The following is a 21,494-nucleotide window of genomic DNA, read 5'->3' as shown; positions in this document are numbered from 1 at the left end:
GAAGAAGAAACTCCGTAGGCAAACATGGCTGAGAAAATGCAGGAAGGATTTCCCGACCCGGCTCGGTTTATTTGCCTCCTCCTGCTAAACAGCCGAGCAAGAGAAAATTGTTGCTGCGAATAAAAAGCCTCGGATCACGCAAGGAGCAGAACCAGAGGGGGAGGAGCCAAGACAGGGGGAGGGGCCAAGACAGGGGAGGAGCTAAGACAGGGGGAGGGGCCAAGACAGGGCACCACTTTCACATCTCGCTAGCTCCCCAACATTACCTAGCCCAGCATTAACTAGCTAGCTTAGCTAATTAAAGTGACAGAGGACAGAGATGTGGGAAGTGCAGGGAACATGTCCGGCATCCGCTACGCCCATGCTCCGTATAGTAGACTGATGGGGACCACTGTCTTTATAGTGGACTGATGGGGTCCCCTGTCTCTATAGTAGACTGATGGGGTCCCCTGTCTCTATAGTAGACTGATGGGGTCCCCTGTCTCTATAGTGGACTGATGGGGTCCCCTGTCTCTATAGTGGACTTATGGGGACCACTGTCTCTATAGTGGACTTATGGGGACCACTGTCTCTATAGTGGACTTATGGGGACCACTGTCTCTATAGCGGACTGATGGGGACCACTGTCTCTATAGCGGACTGATGGGGACCACTGTCTCTATAGCGGACTTATGGGGACCACTGTCTCTATAGTGGACTTATGGGGACCACTGTCTCTATAGCGGACTGATGGGGACCACTGTCTCTATAGCGGACTGATGGGGTCCCCTGTCTCTATAGCGGACTTATGGGGACCACTGTCTCTATAGTGGACTTATGGGGACCACTGTCTCTATAGTGGACTTATGGGGACCACTGTCTCTATAGTGGACTTATGGGGACCACTGTCTCTATAGTGGACTTATGGGGACCACTGTCTCTATAGCGGACTGATGGGGACCACTGTCTCTATAGCGGACTTATGGGGACCACTGTCTCTATAGTGGACTTATGGGGTCCCCTGTCTCTATAGTGGACTTATGGGGTCCCCTGTCTCTATAGCGGACTGATGGGGACCACTGTCTCTATAGCGGACTTATGGGGACCACTGTCTCTATAGTGGACTTATGGGGACCACTGTCTCTATAGTGGACTTATGGGGACCACTGTCTCTATAGTGGACTTATGGGGACCACTGTCTCTATAGCGGACTTATGGGGACCACTGTCTCTATAGTGGACTTATGGGGACCACTGTCTCTATAGTGGACTTATGGGGACCACTGTCTCTATAGTGGACTGATGGGGTCCCCTGTCTCTATAGTGGACTGATGGGGTCCCCTGTCTCTATAGTGGACTTATGGGGACCACTGTCTCTATAGTGGACTTATCGGGTCCCCTGTCTCTATAGTGGACTTATGGGGTCCCCTGTCTCTATAGTGGACTTATGGGGACCACTGTCTCTATAGTGGACTTATGGGGTCTCCTGTCTCTATAGTGGACTTATGGGGACCACTGTCTCTATAGTGGACTGATGGGGTCCCCTGTCTCTATAGTGGACTGATGTGGACCACTGTCTCTATAGTGGACTTATGGGGTCTCCTGTCTCTATAGTGGACTTATGGGGACCACTGTCTCTATAGTAGACTGATGGGGTCTTTTCCTCCTCTTCATCATCATGTTTTTTCTCTTCTTCTGTCCTATGGTCATCTCCCCTCAGTGTCAGGTTTAGGTCACATTTCCTCGCCTCCTTGGCCTCCTTTTCATCTCCTCCTCTTCCTCCTTTCCCTTCATTTATTGCCTGAGATCTCTCGCCAACCCAGGCCCTTCCTCCTCTCCTCTTCCTCCCCTCTTGTTTTCTCATTTATTGCCTGAGATCTCTAGCCAAACCAGACTTGTCTTCCTCCTCCTCTTCCTCCCCCTCTTCGTCTTGTCTTCACATTCATTGCCCCAGATCTCTAGCCACGCAGACTCTTTCTCCTCCTCATCTTCTTGTCCTCACCTCCAGTCAGATCACATCTTTCTAGGATGTCTGAGAGAGGGTTTTGTAAGGAGGATGACTGCTCCTCTCTCCTCTCCCGGCTGGGTTCTGACTCCCCCCGTCCTCGGATGAAGTATGGAGGGATGTTCTGCAACATCGAGGGAGCTTTCGAGAACAAAACGCTGAACTTTGAGTCGTTCAGTCCACAGATGCAGCAACGCAGAGTGATTCAACCCAGAACCGAACGCCAAGATGTGGGAAATGCAACAAGAGAAGGAGGCCAGATGCTGGTGTTTCCCTCTGGACACGCCCTGGAAACCTACGGCAAGAGAGAGGTCCAAATAGCAGATTTCTACCTGTGACAGAAACATGTTTGTGTATAAATTTAACAGAATGTTTGGTGGCGTTGTTGACCCAGAAGGGTTAAGGTAAGGGGGGTTGTCACTGAGATAGGGGATGTCGGATTTCATGGGTCATCCTGCTGGTTACTGCTGTTTTACTTTCATCATGCTGTTGCTGGGGGTTTTCGCTGTAGGTGCTCCTGATGGTTGTCTGCTTTGTCTTCATACAGAGACAAGAGATGTTTTCTGTTTTGTTTTGGGTGAAACTGGTGGAGGTCTGGTTTTCTGAGGCGAAAGATGGAGGTCTGGTTTTCTGAGGTGAAAGATGGAGGTCTGGTTTTCTGAGGTGAAAGATGGAGGTCTGGTTTTCTGAGGCGAAAGATGGAGGTCTGGTTTTCTGGGGCGAAAGATGGAGGTCTGGTTTTCTGGGGCGAAAGATGGAGGTCTGGTTTTCTGGGGCGAAAGATGGAGGTCTGGTTTTCTGGGGCGAAAGATGGAGGTCTGGTTTTCTGGGGCGAAAGATGGAGGTCTGGTTTTCTGGGGCGAAGCAGATGGAGGTCTGGTTTTCTGGGGCGAAAGATGGAGGTCTGGTTTTCTGGGGCGAAAGATGGAGGTCTGGTTTTCTGGGGCGAAAGATGGAGGTCTGGTTTTCTGGGGCGAAAGATGGAGGTCTGGTTTTCTGGGGCGAAAGATGGAGGTCTGGTTTTCTGGGGCGAAGCAGATGGAGGTCTGGTTTTCTGGGGCGAAAGATGGAGGTCTGGTTTTCTGGGGCGAAAGATGGAGGTCTGGTTTTCTGGGGCGAAAGATGGAGGTCTGGTTTTCTGGGGCGAAAGATGGAGGTCTGGTTTTCTGGGGCGAAAGATGGAGGTCTGGTTTTCTGGGGCGAAAGATGGAGGTCTGGTTTTCTGGGGCGAAGCAGATGGAGGTCTGGTTTTCTGGGGCGAAAGATGGAGGTCTGGTTTTCTGGGGCGAAGCAGATGGAGGTCTGGTTTTCTGGGGCGAAAGATGGAGGTCTGGTTTTCTGGGGCGAAGCAGATGGAGGTCTGGTTTTCTGGGGCGAAAGATGGAGGTCTGGTTTTCTGGGGCGAAGCAGATGGAGGTCTGGTTTTCTGGGGCGAAAGATGGAGGTCTGGTTTTCTGGGGCGAAAGATGGAGGTCTGGTTTTCTGAGGTGAAGCAGGTGGAGGTCTGGTTTTCTGAGGCGAAGCAGATGGAGGTCTGGTTTTCTGAGGTGAAGCAGGTGGAGGTCTGGTTTTCTGAGGCGAAGCAGATGGAGGTCTGGTTTTCTGAGATGAAAGATGGAGGTCTGGTTTTCTGAGGCGAAGCAGGTGGAGGTCTGGTTTTCTGAGGCGAAAGATGGAGGTCTGGTTTTCTGGGGCGAAAGATGGAGGTCTGGTTTTCTGGGGCGAAAGATGGAGGTCTGGTTTTCTGGGGCGAAAGATGGAGGTCTGGTTTTCTGGGGCGAAAGATGGAGGTCTGGTTTTCTGGGGCGAAGCAGATGGAGGTCTGGTTTTCTGGGGCGAAAGATGGAGGTCTGGTTTTCTGGGGCGAAAGATGGAGGTCTGGTTTTCTGGGGCGAAAGATGGAGGTCTGGTTTTCTGGGGCGAAGCAGATGGAGGTCTGGTTTTCTGGGGCGAAAGATGGAGGTCTGGTTTTCTGGGGCGAAGCAGATGGAGGTCTGGTTTTCTGGGGCGAAAGATGGAGGTCTGGTTTTCTGGGGCGAAGCAGATGGAGGTCTGGTTTTCTGGGGCGAAAGATGGAGGTCTGGTTTTCTGGGGCGAAAGATGGAGGTCTGGTTTTCTGAGGTGAAGCAGGTGGAGGTCTGGTTTTCTGAGGCGAAGCAGATGGAGGTCTGGTTTTCTGAGGTGAAGCAGGTGGAGGTCTGGTTTTCTGAGGCGAAGCAGATGGAGGTCTGGTTTTCTGAGATGAAAGATGGAGGTCTGGTTTTCTGAGGCGAAGCAGGTGGAGGTCTGGTTTTCTGAGGCGAAGCAGATGGAGGTCTGGTTTTCTGAGGCGAAGCAGATGGAGGTCTGGTTTTCTGAGATGAAAGATGGAGGTCTGGTTTTCTGAGATGAAAGATGGAGGTCTGGTTTTCTGAGATGAAAGATGGAGGTCTGGTTTTCTGAGGTGAAGCAGGTGGAGGTCTGGTTTTCTGAGGTGAAGCAGGTGGAGGTCTGGTTTTCTGAGGTGAAGCAGATGGAGGTCTGGTTTTCTGAGATGAAAGATGGAGGTCTGGTTTTCTGAGATGAAAGATGGAGGTCTGGTTTTCTGAGGCGAAGCAGATGGAGGTCTGGTTTTCTGAGGCGAAGCAGATGGAGGTCTGGTTTTCTGAGATGAAAGATGGAGGTCTGGTTTTCTGAGATGAAAGATGGAGGTCTGGTTTTCTGAGGTGAAAGATGGAGGTCTGGTTTTCTGAGGTGAAAGATGGAGGTCTGGTTTTCTGAGATGAAAGATGGAGGTCTGGTTTTCTGAGATGAAAGATGGAGGTCTGGTTTTCTGAGGTGAAGCAGGTGGAGGTCTGGTTTTCTGAGGCGAAGCAGGTGGAGGTCTGGTTTTCTGAGGCGAAGCAGGTGGAGGTCTGGTTTTCTGAGGCGAAGCAGGTGGAGGTCTGGTTTTCTGAGATGAAAGATGGAGGTCTGGTTTTCTGAGGCGAAGCAGATGGAGGTCTGGTTTTCTGAGGCGAAGCAGATGGAGGTCTGGTTTTCTGAGGCGAAGCAGGTGGAGGTCTGGTTTTCTGAGGCGAAGCAGATGGAGGTCTGGTTTTCTGAGGCGAAGCAGGTGGAGGTCTGGTTTTCTGAGGCGAAGCAGGTGGAGGTCTGGTTTTCTGTTTTGGTAGACTATAGAATTGGTGACTGGGGTAAGCGTCAGACGTCCTGTGGTCAGTGAATGCAGCATGTAATGTACTTTTAGATGGTGTAAATTATCTCCACCATCCTCCAGGTTTTAATGTTTCCTGTGACATCACACCTCTTACCTCCATCAACATGCCAACTTCTGCAAACAAACCAGTATGAGTCAGGTGTGTTGCAGCAGGGAAACACTAAAACCTGCAGGATGGAGGATCTCAAAGACCACAGTTGATGACCACTGACCTGGATCATAATCCAGAACTATTCCGGCATAATCTTACCAACCGTTTCCATGGTGATAACATTTGTCATAAAAAGCAGCAGATGTGACGACTGATGATATTGATGAAGAAGCTTTGATAAAACTGATGATCTGGACAAAAACATGTTTCATTTTATCATGGAAATAGAAGTCCTGCAGCAACATAACTCAAAGTATATAAAAAAACAGTAAACAACACCAAGACTAAAGAAAACAACAACAGTAAACAACTGAAGATTAAACATATCATCAACTGATTTTTTCTTTATATTTCTACATTATTGTTACCTTCACATGATGATAAAATGATTGACACACATCAGTTTGATTCACATTAGGCTGATTCATTTGGCTCTGATTCACATGGAACTGATTCATTTGGCTCTGATTCACGAGTCTGATCCACATGAAACTGGTAGACAAGACTGATTCACATGAGTCGAGTTGCATGGGACAGATTCATGAGACACATAACTGTAGCTTCTTCAAATATGATCACTAAAAAGCTGAGTGAATGCTGGTTTCCTTCTTAGCTGATCCTGGTGCTGATCGAATCTTAGCTGATCGATTAACACACAGAACAGAGAGAAACACTCAGATGATCGCTGAGAGGTGGATTGATTCACCACAATATTAGAAGAGTAGAAGAGAAGAAGGAAGTGAAGGATGAGGAAACAGTTAAAAAATAATATCACAGCAGCAAGACAGCAATATATCTTTCCAATTTTAAACAAACTAATCAATAAGAACGTTTCTCCCTGATCTGCTGCCTTGGTCCGATCACAGATTCACCTTCAATCAACAATCTGGACCAATCTGGTCCTACTGTGGTGACATCGTGCACGTGCTGCCTTGTTACAGACTCTTAAGTTAAAACAAACAAACAAACAAACAAAAAAAGCTTGTTTGCCAGGCTTTTAATTTGAAGTTTAACACAGGAAATTGTGACGTCACAAGTGATGGAGCAACAATAGCCGAGTAGAAGTGTGAGTGCGCGTGCGTGCGTGCATGTGTGTGAACGGATCAATTGGCTGACGAGATCGATCAGGATGTCCTTCCAGAACAAGAAAAGCAGCGCGAGACCTGCGGTAGGTCCAAGCCGAACCGAACTGAACCAAGCGGGCCGAGAGACCCGGTGTGAGCCGGCCGGGAGGCAGGATGCTGCAGCTCCACCTGTCAATCACCGCTGTGGCGCTGCCCGCTGAGGCAGAGGCCCAGAACACCGAGCCGAACCGAGAAGCGTTCCTCATGTCGGTCTGACCTGTGGTGCTGAGATCGGTTCGGTTCGGTTCGGTTCGGTTGTGGCTTGAGTGGTGGTGGTTTGGCTGGTTCTGCAGCTGTGGTTACTCCAGTAGGGTTGTGTTCAGGGGACAGTGGGACAATTAGTGTTCAAATATTAACGACCCAGTTTACTGGCGTCACGTCACGGATCAGAACCAGCAGGTGTGGCTGTCGCCGTGGTTCCAGGTGGAAACTTGAGTTCTCAGCTCCTGAAAACCAAAGTTTATTCATATAAAAACAAATAAATTACTGAAAAGGAGGGAATGAATGAAAAGAAACAGACATAAATAACATGATCAGGTAAAGAAGAATGATGGATGGATGGGTGGATGGATGATAGATGGATGGATGGATGGATGGGTGGATGGGTGGATGGATGGATGGATGGATGGATGATGATAGATGGATGGATGGGTGGATGGATGATGATAGATGGATGGATGGGTGGATGGATGATTGGTTGGATGATGGATGGATGGATGATGGGCGGATGGATGGATGGATGGATGATGATGGATGGATGGATGGAGTGATGTGTGGGTTATGGATGGATGGATGGATGATGATAGATGATGGGTGGATGGATGGATGGAGGATGGATGGATGGATGAATGATGGATGGATGGATGGATGATGGATGTATGGATGGATGATGGATGGAAGATGATAGATGGATGGATGGATGGATGGATGATGGATGGATGGAGTGATGTGTGGGTTATGGATGGATGGATGGATGATGATAGATGATGGGTGGATGGATGGATGGAGGATGATAGATGGATGGAGGATGGATGGATGATAGATGGATGGATGGATGGATGATGGATGTATGGATGGATGGATGGATGATGATAGATGGATGGATGGATGGATGATGGATGGATGGATGATGATAGATGATGGGCGGATGGATGGATGGAGGATGGATGGATGGATGGATGACGATAGATGGATGGATGATGGATGATAGATGGATGTGTGGGTGATGGATGGATGGATGGATGGATGATAGATGATGGGTGGATGGATGGATGGAGGATGGATGGATGTGTGGGTGATGGATGGATGGATGATGATGGATGGATGGAGTGATGTGTGGGTTATGGATGGATGGATGGATGATGATAGATGATGGGCGGATGGATGGATGGAGGATGGATGGATGGATGGATGATGATAGATGATGGGCGGATGGATGGATGGAGGATGGATGGATGGATGGATGGAGGATGGATGGATGGATGGATGATGATAGATGGATGGATGGATGGATGGAGTGATGTGTGGGTTATGGATGGATGGATGGATGATGATAGATGATGGGTGGATGGATGGATGGATGGAGGATGATAGATGGATGGAGGATGGATGGATGGATGATAGATGGATGGATGGATGGATGATGGATGGATGATGGATGTATGGATGTATGGATGGATGGATGGATGATGGATGGATGGATGGATGATGATAGATGATGGGCGGATGGATGGATGGAGGATGGATGGATGATGATAGATGGATGGATGATGGATGATAGATGGATGGATGGATGGATGTGTGGGTGATGGATGGATGGATGATGATAGATGGATGGATGATGGATGATAGATGGATGGATGGATGGATGTGTGGGTGATGGATGGATGGATGGATGATGATAGATGATGGGCGGATGGATGGATGGAGGATGGATGGATGGATGTGTGGGTGATGGATGGATGGATGATGATGGATGGATGGAGTGATGTGTGGGTTATGGATGGATGGATGGATGATGATAGATGATGGGTGGATGGATGGATGGAGGATGGATGGATGGATGGATGTGTGGGTGATGGATGGATGGATGATGATGGATGGATGGAGTGATGTGTGGGTTATGGATGGATGGATGGATGATGATAGATGATGGGCGGATGGATGGATGGAGGATGGATGGATGATGATAGATGGATGGATGGATTAAGGATGGATGGTAACATGGTTAACTACCCTCATTTAACTGGTAGTATTTTTAGCAGGTCAAACACAACTTCAATGCTTGTGTGGACTTGCTCAGCATCCTTTCTGTCTCCAGGGTGACCGTCTGATCATCAAAGGAGGAAAGGTTGTCAACGACGACCAATCTTTTTACGCGGATGTCTTCATTGAGGACGGAACCATCAAGTACGTTTGTCGTGATGGATCAGGTTTGACATTCTGCACACCAGGCGTATTCTGAGAACACCAGGTGATCTTCTCTGACATCTTCATGTCCCATCAGACAGATCGGAGAAAACTTGATCGTCCCTCCTGGTGTGAAAACGATCGATGCGTATGGTCAGCTGGTGATTCCTGGAGGAATCGATGCCAACACCAACCTGCTCGCTCCACAGAAAGGTCTGAACCCGGCCGACGACTTCTACCATGGAACAAGAGCCGCTTTGTCTGGAGGAACCACCACCATCAGTCAGTGATCAGTCAATAAACACTGACCGTCTGGGTTCTGGACAGGTTAACATTTACCTGGTTGTGTCTGCAGTCGACCATGTTCTGGTGGAACCGGGAACTAGTTTACTGTCAGCATTTGATCATTGGAAGGAGACGGCAGAGCAGATGGTGTGCTGTGACTTCTCCCTCCACCTGGACATCACGCGCTGGCATGATGGACTGTATGAGGAGCTGGAGACGCTCATCAAGGACAAAGGTCTGGCCTGATCATCAATAACTGATGAAGACAAAGGTTTAGTCGGTTATTTGGCTGATTTATTGATCACTGTTTTTCAGGTGTGAATTCCTTCCTCTTCTTCATGGCCTACAAAGATAAATATCAGAGTTCTGACTCTCAGGTGGATCTCACAGTCTGTTTGTTATTGTTATTGTTTCGTGTTACTGTTTGTTGTTGTTGTTCTTTTGAATGTTTGTCGTTGTCAGTTGTTATTGTTTGTTGTTTTCAATGTTTGGTATAGTTTCTTGTAGTTATTGTTTATTGCTGTTTTTATTGTTTAGATTTTGTTGTTCATGTTTGTTGTTATTGTGTGTTTATTGTTGTTCATGTTGTTGTTATTGTGTGTTGGTCCATCTGGTGAAACACTTCCTGCTCTTTTGTCCTCAGCTCTACGAGGCCTTTGGGGTCCTTCGGGATCTTGGTGCTATCGCTCAGATCCACGCTGAGAATGGTGACATCATTGATGAGGTAATTCAGCCTGAAAAATGGACCCAGCCATGTGTAAACTGGTTCCATTTGATTTAGATGGGGAAACAGAACCTGTGTGAACTGGTTTGTGTTTCAGGAGCAGAACAAGATTCTGAGTCTGGGCATCACTGGACCTGAAGGACACGTCTTATCTCACCCTGAAGAGGTAAGCGCACCTGAACACACCTGAGCCCTGCTGGACACGGTAGGTGCTACAGGACCTTCTGGACCATGACTGGAGATGTTGCAGTGCAGGTGTGAAGCGGTGGACAGAATCCTTGTCAGAGCAGAACAGTGAACACCTGATGGTCTGCAGTGTCATGCTGGGTTTGACAGGTGTGCATATGTCCAGGTGGAGACGGAGGCGGTGTACCGAGCCATCACCATTGCCAAACAGGTCAACTGCCCGCTGTATGTTACCAAGGTGATGAGCAAGTCAGCTGCTGATGTCATCGCCAAAGCCAGGAAGAGAGGTGGTACATCTTCATTTTTAATAGACCATAACAGACAGTTTGTCTTTCGCAACCAGCACCAGCCTCAAGTTCTAGAAAGGCTTCTAGACATAGTTGTAGACGTCGTTCTAGACACGATATTACAGTTTCTTAACATAGTTCTAGATATGGTTCTATCAATGATTCCAAACATGTTTTAAACATTATCCGAGACACGATTGTGGTTGGAGGCATGGGATATGGATATGGTGGGAGAAATGGTTTTACATGTAGTAGACATTTATCTAGACATAGTATTAGACACGACTTTAGACCTGGTTCCAAACATGATTCTGGACTCTTTTACAGACAGTTTTCGAAATTGGTCTTGGCCACAGTGAAAACGTGATTCTAGATGTAATATTACACGAAGGAGTCTCGACACTTTTGGGCATGGTTTGTGTGTCCACAAACCAGTTCTAGACTGTTTCTGACAAGTTCTAGACTTAGTTCTAAACATGGTTTAGATACATAGTTTTAGACAGATTCTAGACATGGTTGAACTTTTAGGCATGATTGTAGACATAGTTCAAGACAATACATAGTTTTACACACCATTCTAGACATGGTTTAGAGATAGTTCTCAACGTGGCTGTAAATCAATCAATCAATCAATCAATCAGTATTTATTTCTATTGAACTTTTCATACAAAAGCAGCACAAATTGCTTTTCAGAATAAAAAGCTAAACTAAAACAAAGTTAAAAACAAGTCTTCACAATAACTCACCCAAAGTCGAACATATCCACTCATGTTTTCACACACACCCACATAGATAAAACATATAACACTCACGTCCTCCCCTCAGGCAAACCGTAGACCCCTACACCAGACTTAGTGCACTATGAGGAAGCAATATCTCGGGGATCCATCCATAAATGTGGTTCCAGACATGGTTTTTGACACGGTTCAACACAGTTTTAGACATTTTTCTAGACATGGTTTTTGAGATGATTGTAGACATGTTTCTAGACGTGTTTCCAGACACTTGTAGACATTGTTTTACACGTGGTTGTATTCATGGTTTTAGACATATTGTAGATGTGGTTTCAGACAGGATTTTTAAACATGGTTGTTGACATGGTCCTAGAAATCTACCATTTCTCATTTAGTGACTTTTCAAGACAGTACAACAGCTATGAGGTTGTGTTTTGTTCGGCACCACACCACTCTGACCACGGTCATTAATGACATATCTTTGCAAACAGATGGGGTAAAACTGTCTCTGGGTTTGAACTGACCTCAGTACTACATTTGAAACAGTTGATCAAAATGTATTGTTTAAATGACTGAGGAGCAGGGTGGGCCTCTCTGGTACCGTACTTAACTGATTCAAAAAGTACTTAGAGAGCAGGAGGTACTTTTACTCATTAGGTAACTTTAAATCTGAGCAGAGAACATGTGGAGCTCCCCAAGGTTCTTTCCTGGGATCTTTTCTGTTTAATATCTACATGCTTCCTCTGGCACGGGTCATAAAGATCAACAAATTACTTACCACAGCTATGCAGATCTATATTACAGTGTCACCAGGAGACCCCAGCCCTGCACAGGCTCTTGCTAAATGCATTGAGCAGATTAATAACTGCATGTGTCCAAATTTTCTGCACGTGAATAAAACAAAACTAAAAAAAAAATCTGTTAGACAGCTGCAGCTCATTCAGACCTCTCCTGTCCTCACCAAAACCAAACAAGGGACCACATCAGTCCAGTTCTGAAGTCTTTACACTGGCTGGCTGTCCATCAGAAGATACACATTCAAGTTTGGTTGCTGGTCTCTAAAGCTCTGAATGGTTCGGCACCAACATACATGACCTCTTGACCCAGTATGAACCTACCAGACCCCTCAGGTCACCTGGAGCGGTCTTGTATCTGTACCCAGTCGACAGTAAAGATGGACAAGCTGGAAGAAACTCCCAGACAGGCTCCCATCAGCTGAAACACTTTGTATTTAACTCCAGATGACCCACCTGTATGACCAGATCCCCACTCACCGCTCCCACTCACATGGGACAAAGATGTTTTCATGTGGGACAATGTGAGAATCACATGTATTAGGATAGTGTCTAAAATAGGTTTAAAGTGTTTTTTCTTTTTTTTCTTTTTAAATGTTCCTTTCCACATATAGGACGTGCTTTTATTTTCTGTTCTGCCATTTAGTTCTAAAGTTAATATTAAAACATAAATGTCTTATATACATTCTATATTTTTATTTAAAAGTAACTTTCTCTCGATCCTTGATCCTTGACTTTTGTAAAGTCTCGGCTCTGGTGTCCAACAACTCGGAGATCATAGGGACAGTTTAGTTGTCTCATGATTAGATGCATCTGAAGCCACTGAAAAAAGGGTCACATGGGCTTTTTGTCTCTTGGGAGATCTTGAACCAACAATGTTTTTAATTCATCTAAACGGATGTCTGCAGAGACAGGTGAAGCACATCTGTCACTATGGATGCTGCCTTTGTACAACTTGACATTTTGTTTGCTATCAGAATCTGGAAACATGACTGATGTTATTTCATTCCCACACCGGGAGTGGTGCACAGTGTGGTAAACACTTGCTAGTTCAGCAGCTCTTACCTTGTGTGGGAGAATCAGCAGGAACCATTCTTTGTGAGTCAGATTTTCTGTGTTGTTTCACATTGTAAAGGCACTTTTCTTGCCGCAGTCATCTCCCTGCTTCTTGTTGCTTTTAGTTCGTGGGGGAATTCTGGACCTCCAATAAAGTCACGCCTCCTAATTTGATTGACATTCATGTCAATCAAAGCAGCTGGACAGGCTGTGTCATGCCAGATTAAACACAGAAAAGTAAGCATTGGTACCAATGTGGGCAAGCGTGTTCATTCTCGGGACGCGTGAAAAGTAATGGAAATGCGGGTCGTCTCGCCAACTTACCTGTATTTAAAAGTCCAGCTAAGCTAAGCCTAAAGTTATTAAACTTGATCACGTGTTTATCTAATGATTACCGATGTCTTTCATTTTCTTTTGTTTTTAAGTTTTAATTTAGCTTCATATCTTCAAATGTTTTTATGTTTCTGTAAAGCACTATAAATCCTCCTTTTGTTGAATTGTGATATAAAAACAAACTTGGACTTTGTTGTCGACATCATACTGTTTGTGGTTCTAGACAAGGCAGGACATGGTTCTACTAATGGTTCTTAAAGTCCCCTTCTAGCAATTTTCATCAGATTCTGTGTCTGTTCGCCGAAAATTTAAGAAGTTTTTTAAGCTCGACGAGCGTTCTGTGCGGAACGCCAATGCTCAAAACGTTAAAAGCGCGACGCGAGAAAACTCGACGCCCCCTTGCCGCGCCTCCACATAGACTTTACATGGCAACTTGCCGCTCTTGATGCTCAAAACGCGTTTGGTCTGAACACACCGTTACAGCCGGGTTCTTTAGTTAAGCTGGGCCCTGTTGTGGGTTCTGGTTCTGGTCCTGCCATCACAGACTCCAAATGATTACCTAAGTCCCTGAGTTACATCCGATGGGAGGAGTCAGCATGAGCTCAGATTCTGGCCCGTTATTTCCAAACTTCTCCATCAATCAAGGTTTTTTTTTTTTTAACGAGAAATTAACCTAAATTTTCCTATTATACTGTTTCCAGGCATGGTGGTTTATGGGGAGCCAATCACCGCTGGTCTTGCTAGTGATGGCTCCCATTATTGGTCCAAAGATTGGGCTGTGGCTGCTGCCTTTGTCATGAGCCCACCTCTCAACCCAGATCCTTCCACCCCGCAGTACCTGACCTCTCTGTTAGCATGGTGAGTAAACAACCCCGCCTCCTTGTCTACTTCAAACCATCCAGGTGAATCTCACAGGTGCTTGTGTTTCCCAGTGGAGACCTCCAGGTGACATCCAGTGCTCAAGCCGGCTTCTCCACCGCTCAGAAAGCTGTTGGGAAAGACGACTTCACTTTGATCCCAGAGGGAACCAACGGCATCGAGGAGAGGATGTCGGTGGTCTGGGACAGAGCCGTGGTGAGATGATGTCAGGTGACGTCACCTGGTCCCACTCTGTCTGGGCTCCATGGATCAGACATCTTATGTGTCTGCTGGAAGTGGTTGTCACAGAGGTGACCTCAACTCGGGACGTTGTGGGCTGTTGGAGGAATATTTCAAACATGTCCTAAATCCACGTCCGACGGGAAGCCGGGTGGGGTGGGAGTGAGGGTTGGGGAGGGCTCTCCTATCTTTGAGGTTGCTGAAGTGGTTAAAAAGTTCCACCTGGAGGTTCTTAGAGCCCTGAATGCTGTGGGGCTGTCCTGGCTGACACGCCTCTCCAGCATTGCGGGGACATTGCATGGACATCACGTGGACATCAGGGACATTTTCTGGACATTACATGGACATCAGGGACAGTGCCTTTGGACTGGCAGACTGGGTTGGATCCCACTCCTCAAGAAAAAGGACAAGAAGGTGTGCTCCAACCACAGGGGGATCACACAAGGAGGCTGATGACCCCTCAGGACCTCAAGACCTTCTCAGGACCCCTGAATAAAAAGTCTATTTTAGAGATGGACAAAAGTAAAGGGATTGGGATCAGTCCATCCGATACCAGCGAAACAGCATCATATTTTTTTTTTCCCAAGTGCACCATGCATGAAGTCATGCAGTCTTGTGTGGCAATTGTTTTGAGTTGGTAGTAAAAAAAAAAAAAAAAGCAGCTACACGTAAGTCACTGTTGGCCATTCGGCACAATTCCTCATTAGAAAATGGAGTGTTGAAGTGTCAGAAAGCGACATGAATGCTGCCAGATCTGCATTTGGGCTGCCATTGCATAAAGGAAAGGAGTACGAGAAGCTTCCTTAAAGGAAAAGCGAATCAAATTAAGACATTTTTTCTTTCTTTTTAACAAACATGAGGAAAGAAAGCCAGAAAGCCAACATAATAACGGCAAAGTTATAGAAAGTATTGTTGTGGATGATCAGCTCCTGCCCACTGTGGAAAACATTCACTATATATCCAATTCCAAGGACTTATCTATTGGAATTTCTTTAGTCTGAGTGTATTCACTTAATAATCAATCAATGTTTTCATGTGTTAAACATGTTATAATACATCATTCATATTTTATTATGTATACATCATAAAATGTGAATGATGACCAGGAACGGGAATCAGTATCAGATGGAAAAAGAACAGCATCAGAACATCCTTTGTCTATTTAGGGGTCCCGAAGACAAGGGTCCGTTGGATAGTTGAACCTCAGATTGAGGAGGAGCACTGTGGTTTTTGTCCTGGGTGTGGAACAGTGGACCAGTTTTAGATCCTCTTCGGGATCTTGGAGGGGGCCGGGAGTTTGCCCAAGCACTCCACTGGTGGTTGTGGGAGAAGAAGAATGAACCATGTCTGTTGGGGACTCCTGTAGGGGTTGCTGTTGGAGTACTGGTTCCTCTTGAATGGGCTGTCCGGTCCCTGTACGACAGGTGTCAGACCTTGGTCCACATTGTCGGCAGTAAGTTGGATTAGTTTCCAATGAGGGTTGGGACTCCACCAAGGCTGCCCTTTATCACAGATTCTGTTCATAATTTTTATGGACAGAATTTCTAGGATCAGCCAGGGTGTGGAGGATATCTGGTTTGGTGACCTCAGGATCAGGTCTCTGCTCTTTGCAGATGATGTGGTTCCGTTGGCTTCATTGGGGTGTGATATCCAGTGAGAGTGATTCCCAGCCAAATATGAACCAATTGAGATGAGAATCGGTACATCCTGATCCGACAGCTTTATCCTCAGCTGGTAAAGGGTGGGATGTACTGCCCTAACTGGAGGGGGTCTTGTATTTCAGGGTCTTGTACATGAGTGAAGGAAGGATAGTGTGCAAGTTTGACAGGTGGATGGGTGTTTGCAGTGATGTGGACTCTACATCGGTCTGTCCTGGTGAAAAGGAGCTGAGCTGAAAGGAGACGATCTGGATTCACCGTTCATAAGTTCCTCTGATCTACCTGTGATCACCTGCTGCAGAGACCCAAAGAACCACATCTTGTATACAAGCGTCTGGACTCTCCCTTAGAGATGGAAGCGCCGTCATCCAGGAGGAGGTCAGAGTAGAACTGCTGCTCCTCCACATCCAGAGGAAACCGATGAGGTGGATCAGACATCTGGTCAGGATGTCTCCCAGAGGAGTTGTTCTGGACATGTCCCACCAAGAGGAGACCCCTGACATCTCTTAGCTGGACTGGGAATGTCTCAAGATCCTCCTGGACAAGCTGGCTGGGGCGAGCAAAGTCTGGGCTTCCCTGCTAAGGCAGCAACCCCCTAGACCCAACCTGGATAAGGGGTAGAAAATGGATGGACGGACGGACAGACGGATGGATGGACGGATGGATGGATGGATGGATGGATGCACAAATGAATGGATGAAGGGATGGTTGGATGGACGGATGGATGGATGGATGCATGGATGGATGGACAGACGGACAGATGGATGAATGAACAAATGAATGGATGAAGGGATGGTTGGATGGACGGATGGATGGACGGATGGATGAATGGATGGATGGATAGATGGATGGCAGAAAAACTTCCAGCAGATGCAGAAACATTGACTGATTCATGGAAACCCTTTTTATGAGTAAAATCTGCTGTTCACGTCAAGAGAATATTTTCTTGTTAGATTTATTTTTATTCATACTGTGTGTTTGTGTGTGTGTGTGTGTGTGTGTGTGTGTGTGTGTGTGTGTGTGTGTGTGTGTGTGGGCAGTCTACAGGGAAAATGGATGAGAATGAGTTTGTGGCAGTAACGAGCACCAATGCTGCTAAACTCTTCAACATTTACCCACGTAAAGGTATGAGATCATGAAGGAAAGTCCTCTGAAACATCTGAACTCTGATCACGTTCAGAGCTGATTTCTGTAACCGTGAGGAATCTGAGCCAACTCATGTGTGTTCAGGACGGATCGCTGTTGGATCTGATGCTGATGTTGTCATCTGGAACCCAAAGGAGACGCGAACCATTTCTGCGAAGTCTCATAACCTGGTAAGTTAGTAATCATGTAAATGAGCAGCCTTTATTTACACAGAGCTGTTTATAGATAAAACCAGAAAACGCTTTTCAATAAAAAAAAACACCAAAAAGGTAGAAACATTAAAAACACAAGCAATAAAGTGATAAAGAGACAATTGAGCATTAATAATAATAATAATAATAATAATAATAATAAAAACTGCAACCAGTCTAGCAAATACAACAAATAAAACTAAAGAAACAAGACTTCTTACCAGTCTGAGTCTGGTAGGGAGACACCAGTAACTTGCTTTATGTATCAGTCAAACCGCATCTTTCTTATCAGAAACAGATGCTTTCTCCTCTGTGCAGACCGTGGAAGTGAACATCTTTGAAGGTCTGGAGTTTCGAGGCATTCCATCTGTGGTCATCAGTGGTGGTCGGGTTGTTTTGGAGGAAGGAAAACTCAGCGTGACCGAAGGTTCAGGTCGCTTCATCCCGAGGAAGGCTTTCCCCGACACCGTGTACAAGAGGATAAAAGCCCGTAGCAAGGTAACTCCACAAGACGCTGCTTAGCCAGGTAACCACAGATAACTAGCTGCTGATTAAACAGATAACCACAGATAACTAGCTGCTAATTAAACAGATAGCCACAGATAACTAGCTGCTGATTAAACAGATAACCACAATTAACTAGCTGCTAATTAAACAGATAACCACAATTAACTAGCAGTGGCATCACTGCATAACCACAGATAACTAGCAGCTGATTAAACAGATAACCACAGATAACTAGCAGCTGATTAAACAGATAGCCACAGATAACTAGCAGCTGATTAAACAGATAACCACAGATAACTAGCAGCTGATTAAACAGATAGCCACAGATAACTAGCTGCTGATGAAACAAGTTGAGGAGATGACTGGAGTCCATCAGAAGGATTCCCACCACATTCTGGTCTGTTCTGTGGTAATCTAATCACCAGCTAACCACCGACAACGAGCTCAGCTAGGAAATGTAGCAGCGGCTTCATCACAGGTAACGACAAAGTCCAGCTGTAGTTTTACCGTTAACCTCTAACAAGGATCCGTTTTCAGATGATAGACTGATTGATGAGCCCACTGATCAGCTGATTTCGCTGATAGTTACTGACAGCTTTGTGTTTCTGTGTCAGATGGCGGAGGCTCGCGGTGTCCCCCGAGGAAACTATGACGGTCCGGTCCATGATGTCATCAGCATGACAAAGTCTGTCCCACCTACTCCAACCACCAGGGGGCCCTCCTGTCCCAAAGTGCCAACCGGCCCACGAAACCTTCACCAGTCGGGATTCACTCTGGCAGGTAAGATGACTGCAGTTCACCGATCACTCATCGTTATGGCCTGAGTGAGGTCATTTTATCGTCCCTAAAGGGAGTCTTATGGCCCTTTTCCGTCAGTATCAGCTTGTCTGAACTTAACTCGCCTCCACTCCGTTTGGTGGGTTTTCCACTCGGCTTTTGGACCCGTTTACCGCTACTTTTTCTGTAACTCCTCAGCCCAGGTTCTCAGCGAGCTGAGTCGGGTTGTGTGTGACGTTGCAGCATGCAGCTATTGGTCAGGGGCGCGGCCAATCAGAGGTCAGGGAGTGACATCACTGGAAGAGCGACTCCAATTCAAAAGTTGTTTACATTACATGACAAGCAATGGCGCAACAAAAGTCTGTTCCGTGGTCCAACACTGAGGTGGAGACGTTTCTTTGTTTGGTTGCTGAGGAAACGATTTAGAGGGAACTAGATGGAGCGACACAAAATGAAAAAAATCTATCAAAAGCTTCCAAACTCAGTGGCAGCTCATGTCGAGAGAAACTGAAAAAGCTCAGAAGTGACTTTGGGCAGGTCAAGGACCACAATGGTCGGGGTGGATCAAACAGACTGGAAGTGGTTCCAACAAATGGATGCTATTTATGGTCAGTGACCGGCGAGCAATGGGAGGACGATTGGTGTTGGCTCAGCCAATGACTTGTTGGAGTGTTTATATGTAGATGGTGAGTATAACTACACTGATGTCACAGCGATTTCACATAAACCCCGCCCATTTGAGACCTGGTACTAAATGTAATAGAAAAGAAACGGGGCCAGGCTGAGACGAGGCGAGTTGAGTTGAGACAAGCTGATACTAATGGAAAAGAGGCCTTAGAGTACAAAAAGGTCCTCACAACATCCCAACATCAAACAGTAAAACTCAGTCACACACACATCAAACATGATGGTCCACTGAAACTACAAAGTGATATTCAGTAATTCCCCGGTGAAATGCCATCTTCCACATCCACACAAAAAGCTGGGTATTACCAAAAACCAGCAACACACAGCACAGTGCTACACACTCCTGTTACCGGTCAGTCAACATGCTCAGTTGACAGGAGGAAGAAAACTCATGACACTCTGGAATTTATGTTCTTCTCGCTTCTTCCCTATCTGTCCAGGGGCTCAAATTGACGACCACATTCCCCGTCGATCTGCTCAGAGGATTGTGGCGCCTCCAGGAGGACGATCCAACATTACATCATTGTCTTAAAACAAAAGAGTTCGACTGTCTCATCGACGTATTGAAGAGTCTCTGTTACTGCAAGATACAGCCACATCCCATCATAACTACATATAACACTACTTCCTTTAACTTCAGCTGGTACAACCTTATATAACTCTCAGCTGTATGTCTTTAGCTTCCCTTAACCCCTCAACGCTCCAACTTCAGTGCTTCAACAAGAAACCCTTCTGCAACACATAAACCCGATAACAATAGTACTTAAATTACAATGGAACGCCACAGTAAACCTTGCAGCTGCTTCCTAAATCTCCAGGAAGTGCTCAGTCCTAATACAAAACCACTTGACCTTCTACATCCATACAGCTAGTACTGAGTCATAGTTTATATTTGAAAAAAAAGCCTGAACAATGCTGTTAACTGAAACCAGATACCACTGCAACCTGTTTGCAAGGTCCTGCTTTGCTCTGACCTTTCTACTGTCACTCTATTCTATTCCATTCTATTCTACAGTCATTTAGCATTTCTCCAAAGGGACCTATATACTGCCGTAAACTACAACTACAAACTCCAAAACCATTCATAAAACTTTCATTAATGATTTCACGTGTACTAAAAATCCTGAAAATGCTTATAAGGCCTTTATTATTATATTAGTATGTCTGACATCTTTACTTCTTTAACACCAGATGAAAATGATGTCCTCTAATGGTTCCAAACACCAAAACATAATGTATGTCTGTCCTACGTCGTCTAGTTTTACACTGTTCCTTTTAATCAGAATGCAAACAATAACATCTGCTGTTCATTTCCCTTATGGAAGTACTCCAGTTAGGAGTAGGAGAACAACATTACCGTAACGCATACTGAATGTTCAAAGTATTACTCTCCCAGCAACAGTGCTGTGTCTGCTGCTGGCTTTGTGTTTGGAATAATTTTCAACTTGTCCTGACAGGTCTTAATGTTCTGTCCCTACCACCAGCGGCATCAGTAGCACAAGTATGACCATTTGCTGTTTCCTTCCTGGGGTTGGTCAGACAGGTGTCCCAACGCGGCGTCATCAGACAACCCGACCCCTGTCAGATAGGTGTCTAAACCCATAATAACCATCAGGCTGACACAGTTAGACTTTCTGACTCTGGATGGTGCTATTTTATATAACAACAGCCAGGAAGTAGCAATCCTGTTAGGCCACGCCCCCTACAGGAAGTCACCCCAATGACCCCATCCTGCGGAGCCTTTAGCATGAGCTGACATCACAGTTGCATGGACTGTTTCTAACGTAAAAACTTTCTTTTTATCTTTAGGAAATGCAAAGTTTGTAGCTGAAATACGTAAAATGATAAATGGGGCAGTTAAAACAGGTCAGAAACAAAACCATCAGCTCCGATGATCACGGCGATCAGGATCATGTGATTGTTCAGGGCCTTCAGTTAGTGATGTTACTGCTCTGATTTGTAATAGTGTTCTCATTTGTAAAGAATTCATTTTTTAAGATCTTTTACACTTGTTTTTATCTTGGCTGTTATAGCATCAGTGTTAGCATCAGTGTTAGCATCAGCGTTAGCATCACTGTTAGCGTTATGGGCTGCTTATAAAATGGGTGTAGCCACCTGGTCCAAGAGGTAAAGTCAACCAGAAAGGGGACTAATGACCACCCGTGGCA

At 45.9% G+C, this 21,494-nt stretch overlaps 1 protein-coding gene across 1 annotated transcript; it reads left to right on the top strand.

Annotated features, from left to right (window-relative positions):
* Window positions 1–2,006: 2,006 nt before the first annotated feature.
* dpysl4 (dihydropyrimidinase like 4) lies at window positions 2,007–19,858 on the top strand (the record flags this gene model as incomplete). The annotated part of the gene is made up of 15 exons (XM_079260956.1): window positions 2,007–2,294; window positions 8,775–8,863; window positions 8,961–9,145; window positions 9,219–9,383; window positions 9,464–9,525; window positions 9,792–9,872; window positions 9,970–10,038; window positions 10,225–10,345; window positions 13,964–14,120; window positions 14,195–14,336; window positions 17,059–17,143; window positions 17,249–17,334; window positions 17,674–17,853; window positions 18,477–18,642; window positions 19,767–19,858. 15 exons carry the CDS (start codon window positions 2,007–2,009, stop codon window positions 19,856–19,858), a joined length of 1,968 nt encoding a protein of 655 aa, XP_079117082.1.
* Between the last annotated feature and the right edge of the window lie 1,636 nt (window positions 19,859–21,494).

The sequence above is a fragment of the Telmatherina bonti genome (assembly GCF_933228915.1).
Source record: "Telmatherina bonti genome assembly, chromosome: 21".
NCBI lineage: Eukaryota > Metazoa > Chordata > Actinopteri > Atheriniformes > Telmatherinidae > Telmatherina > Telmatherina bonti.
Note: the sequence above shows the minus strand (reverse complement) of the source record. Positions and strands in the feature narration are given on the sequence as shown.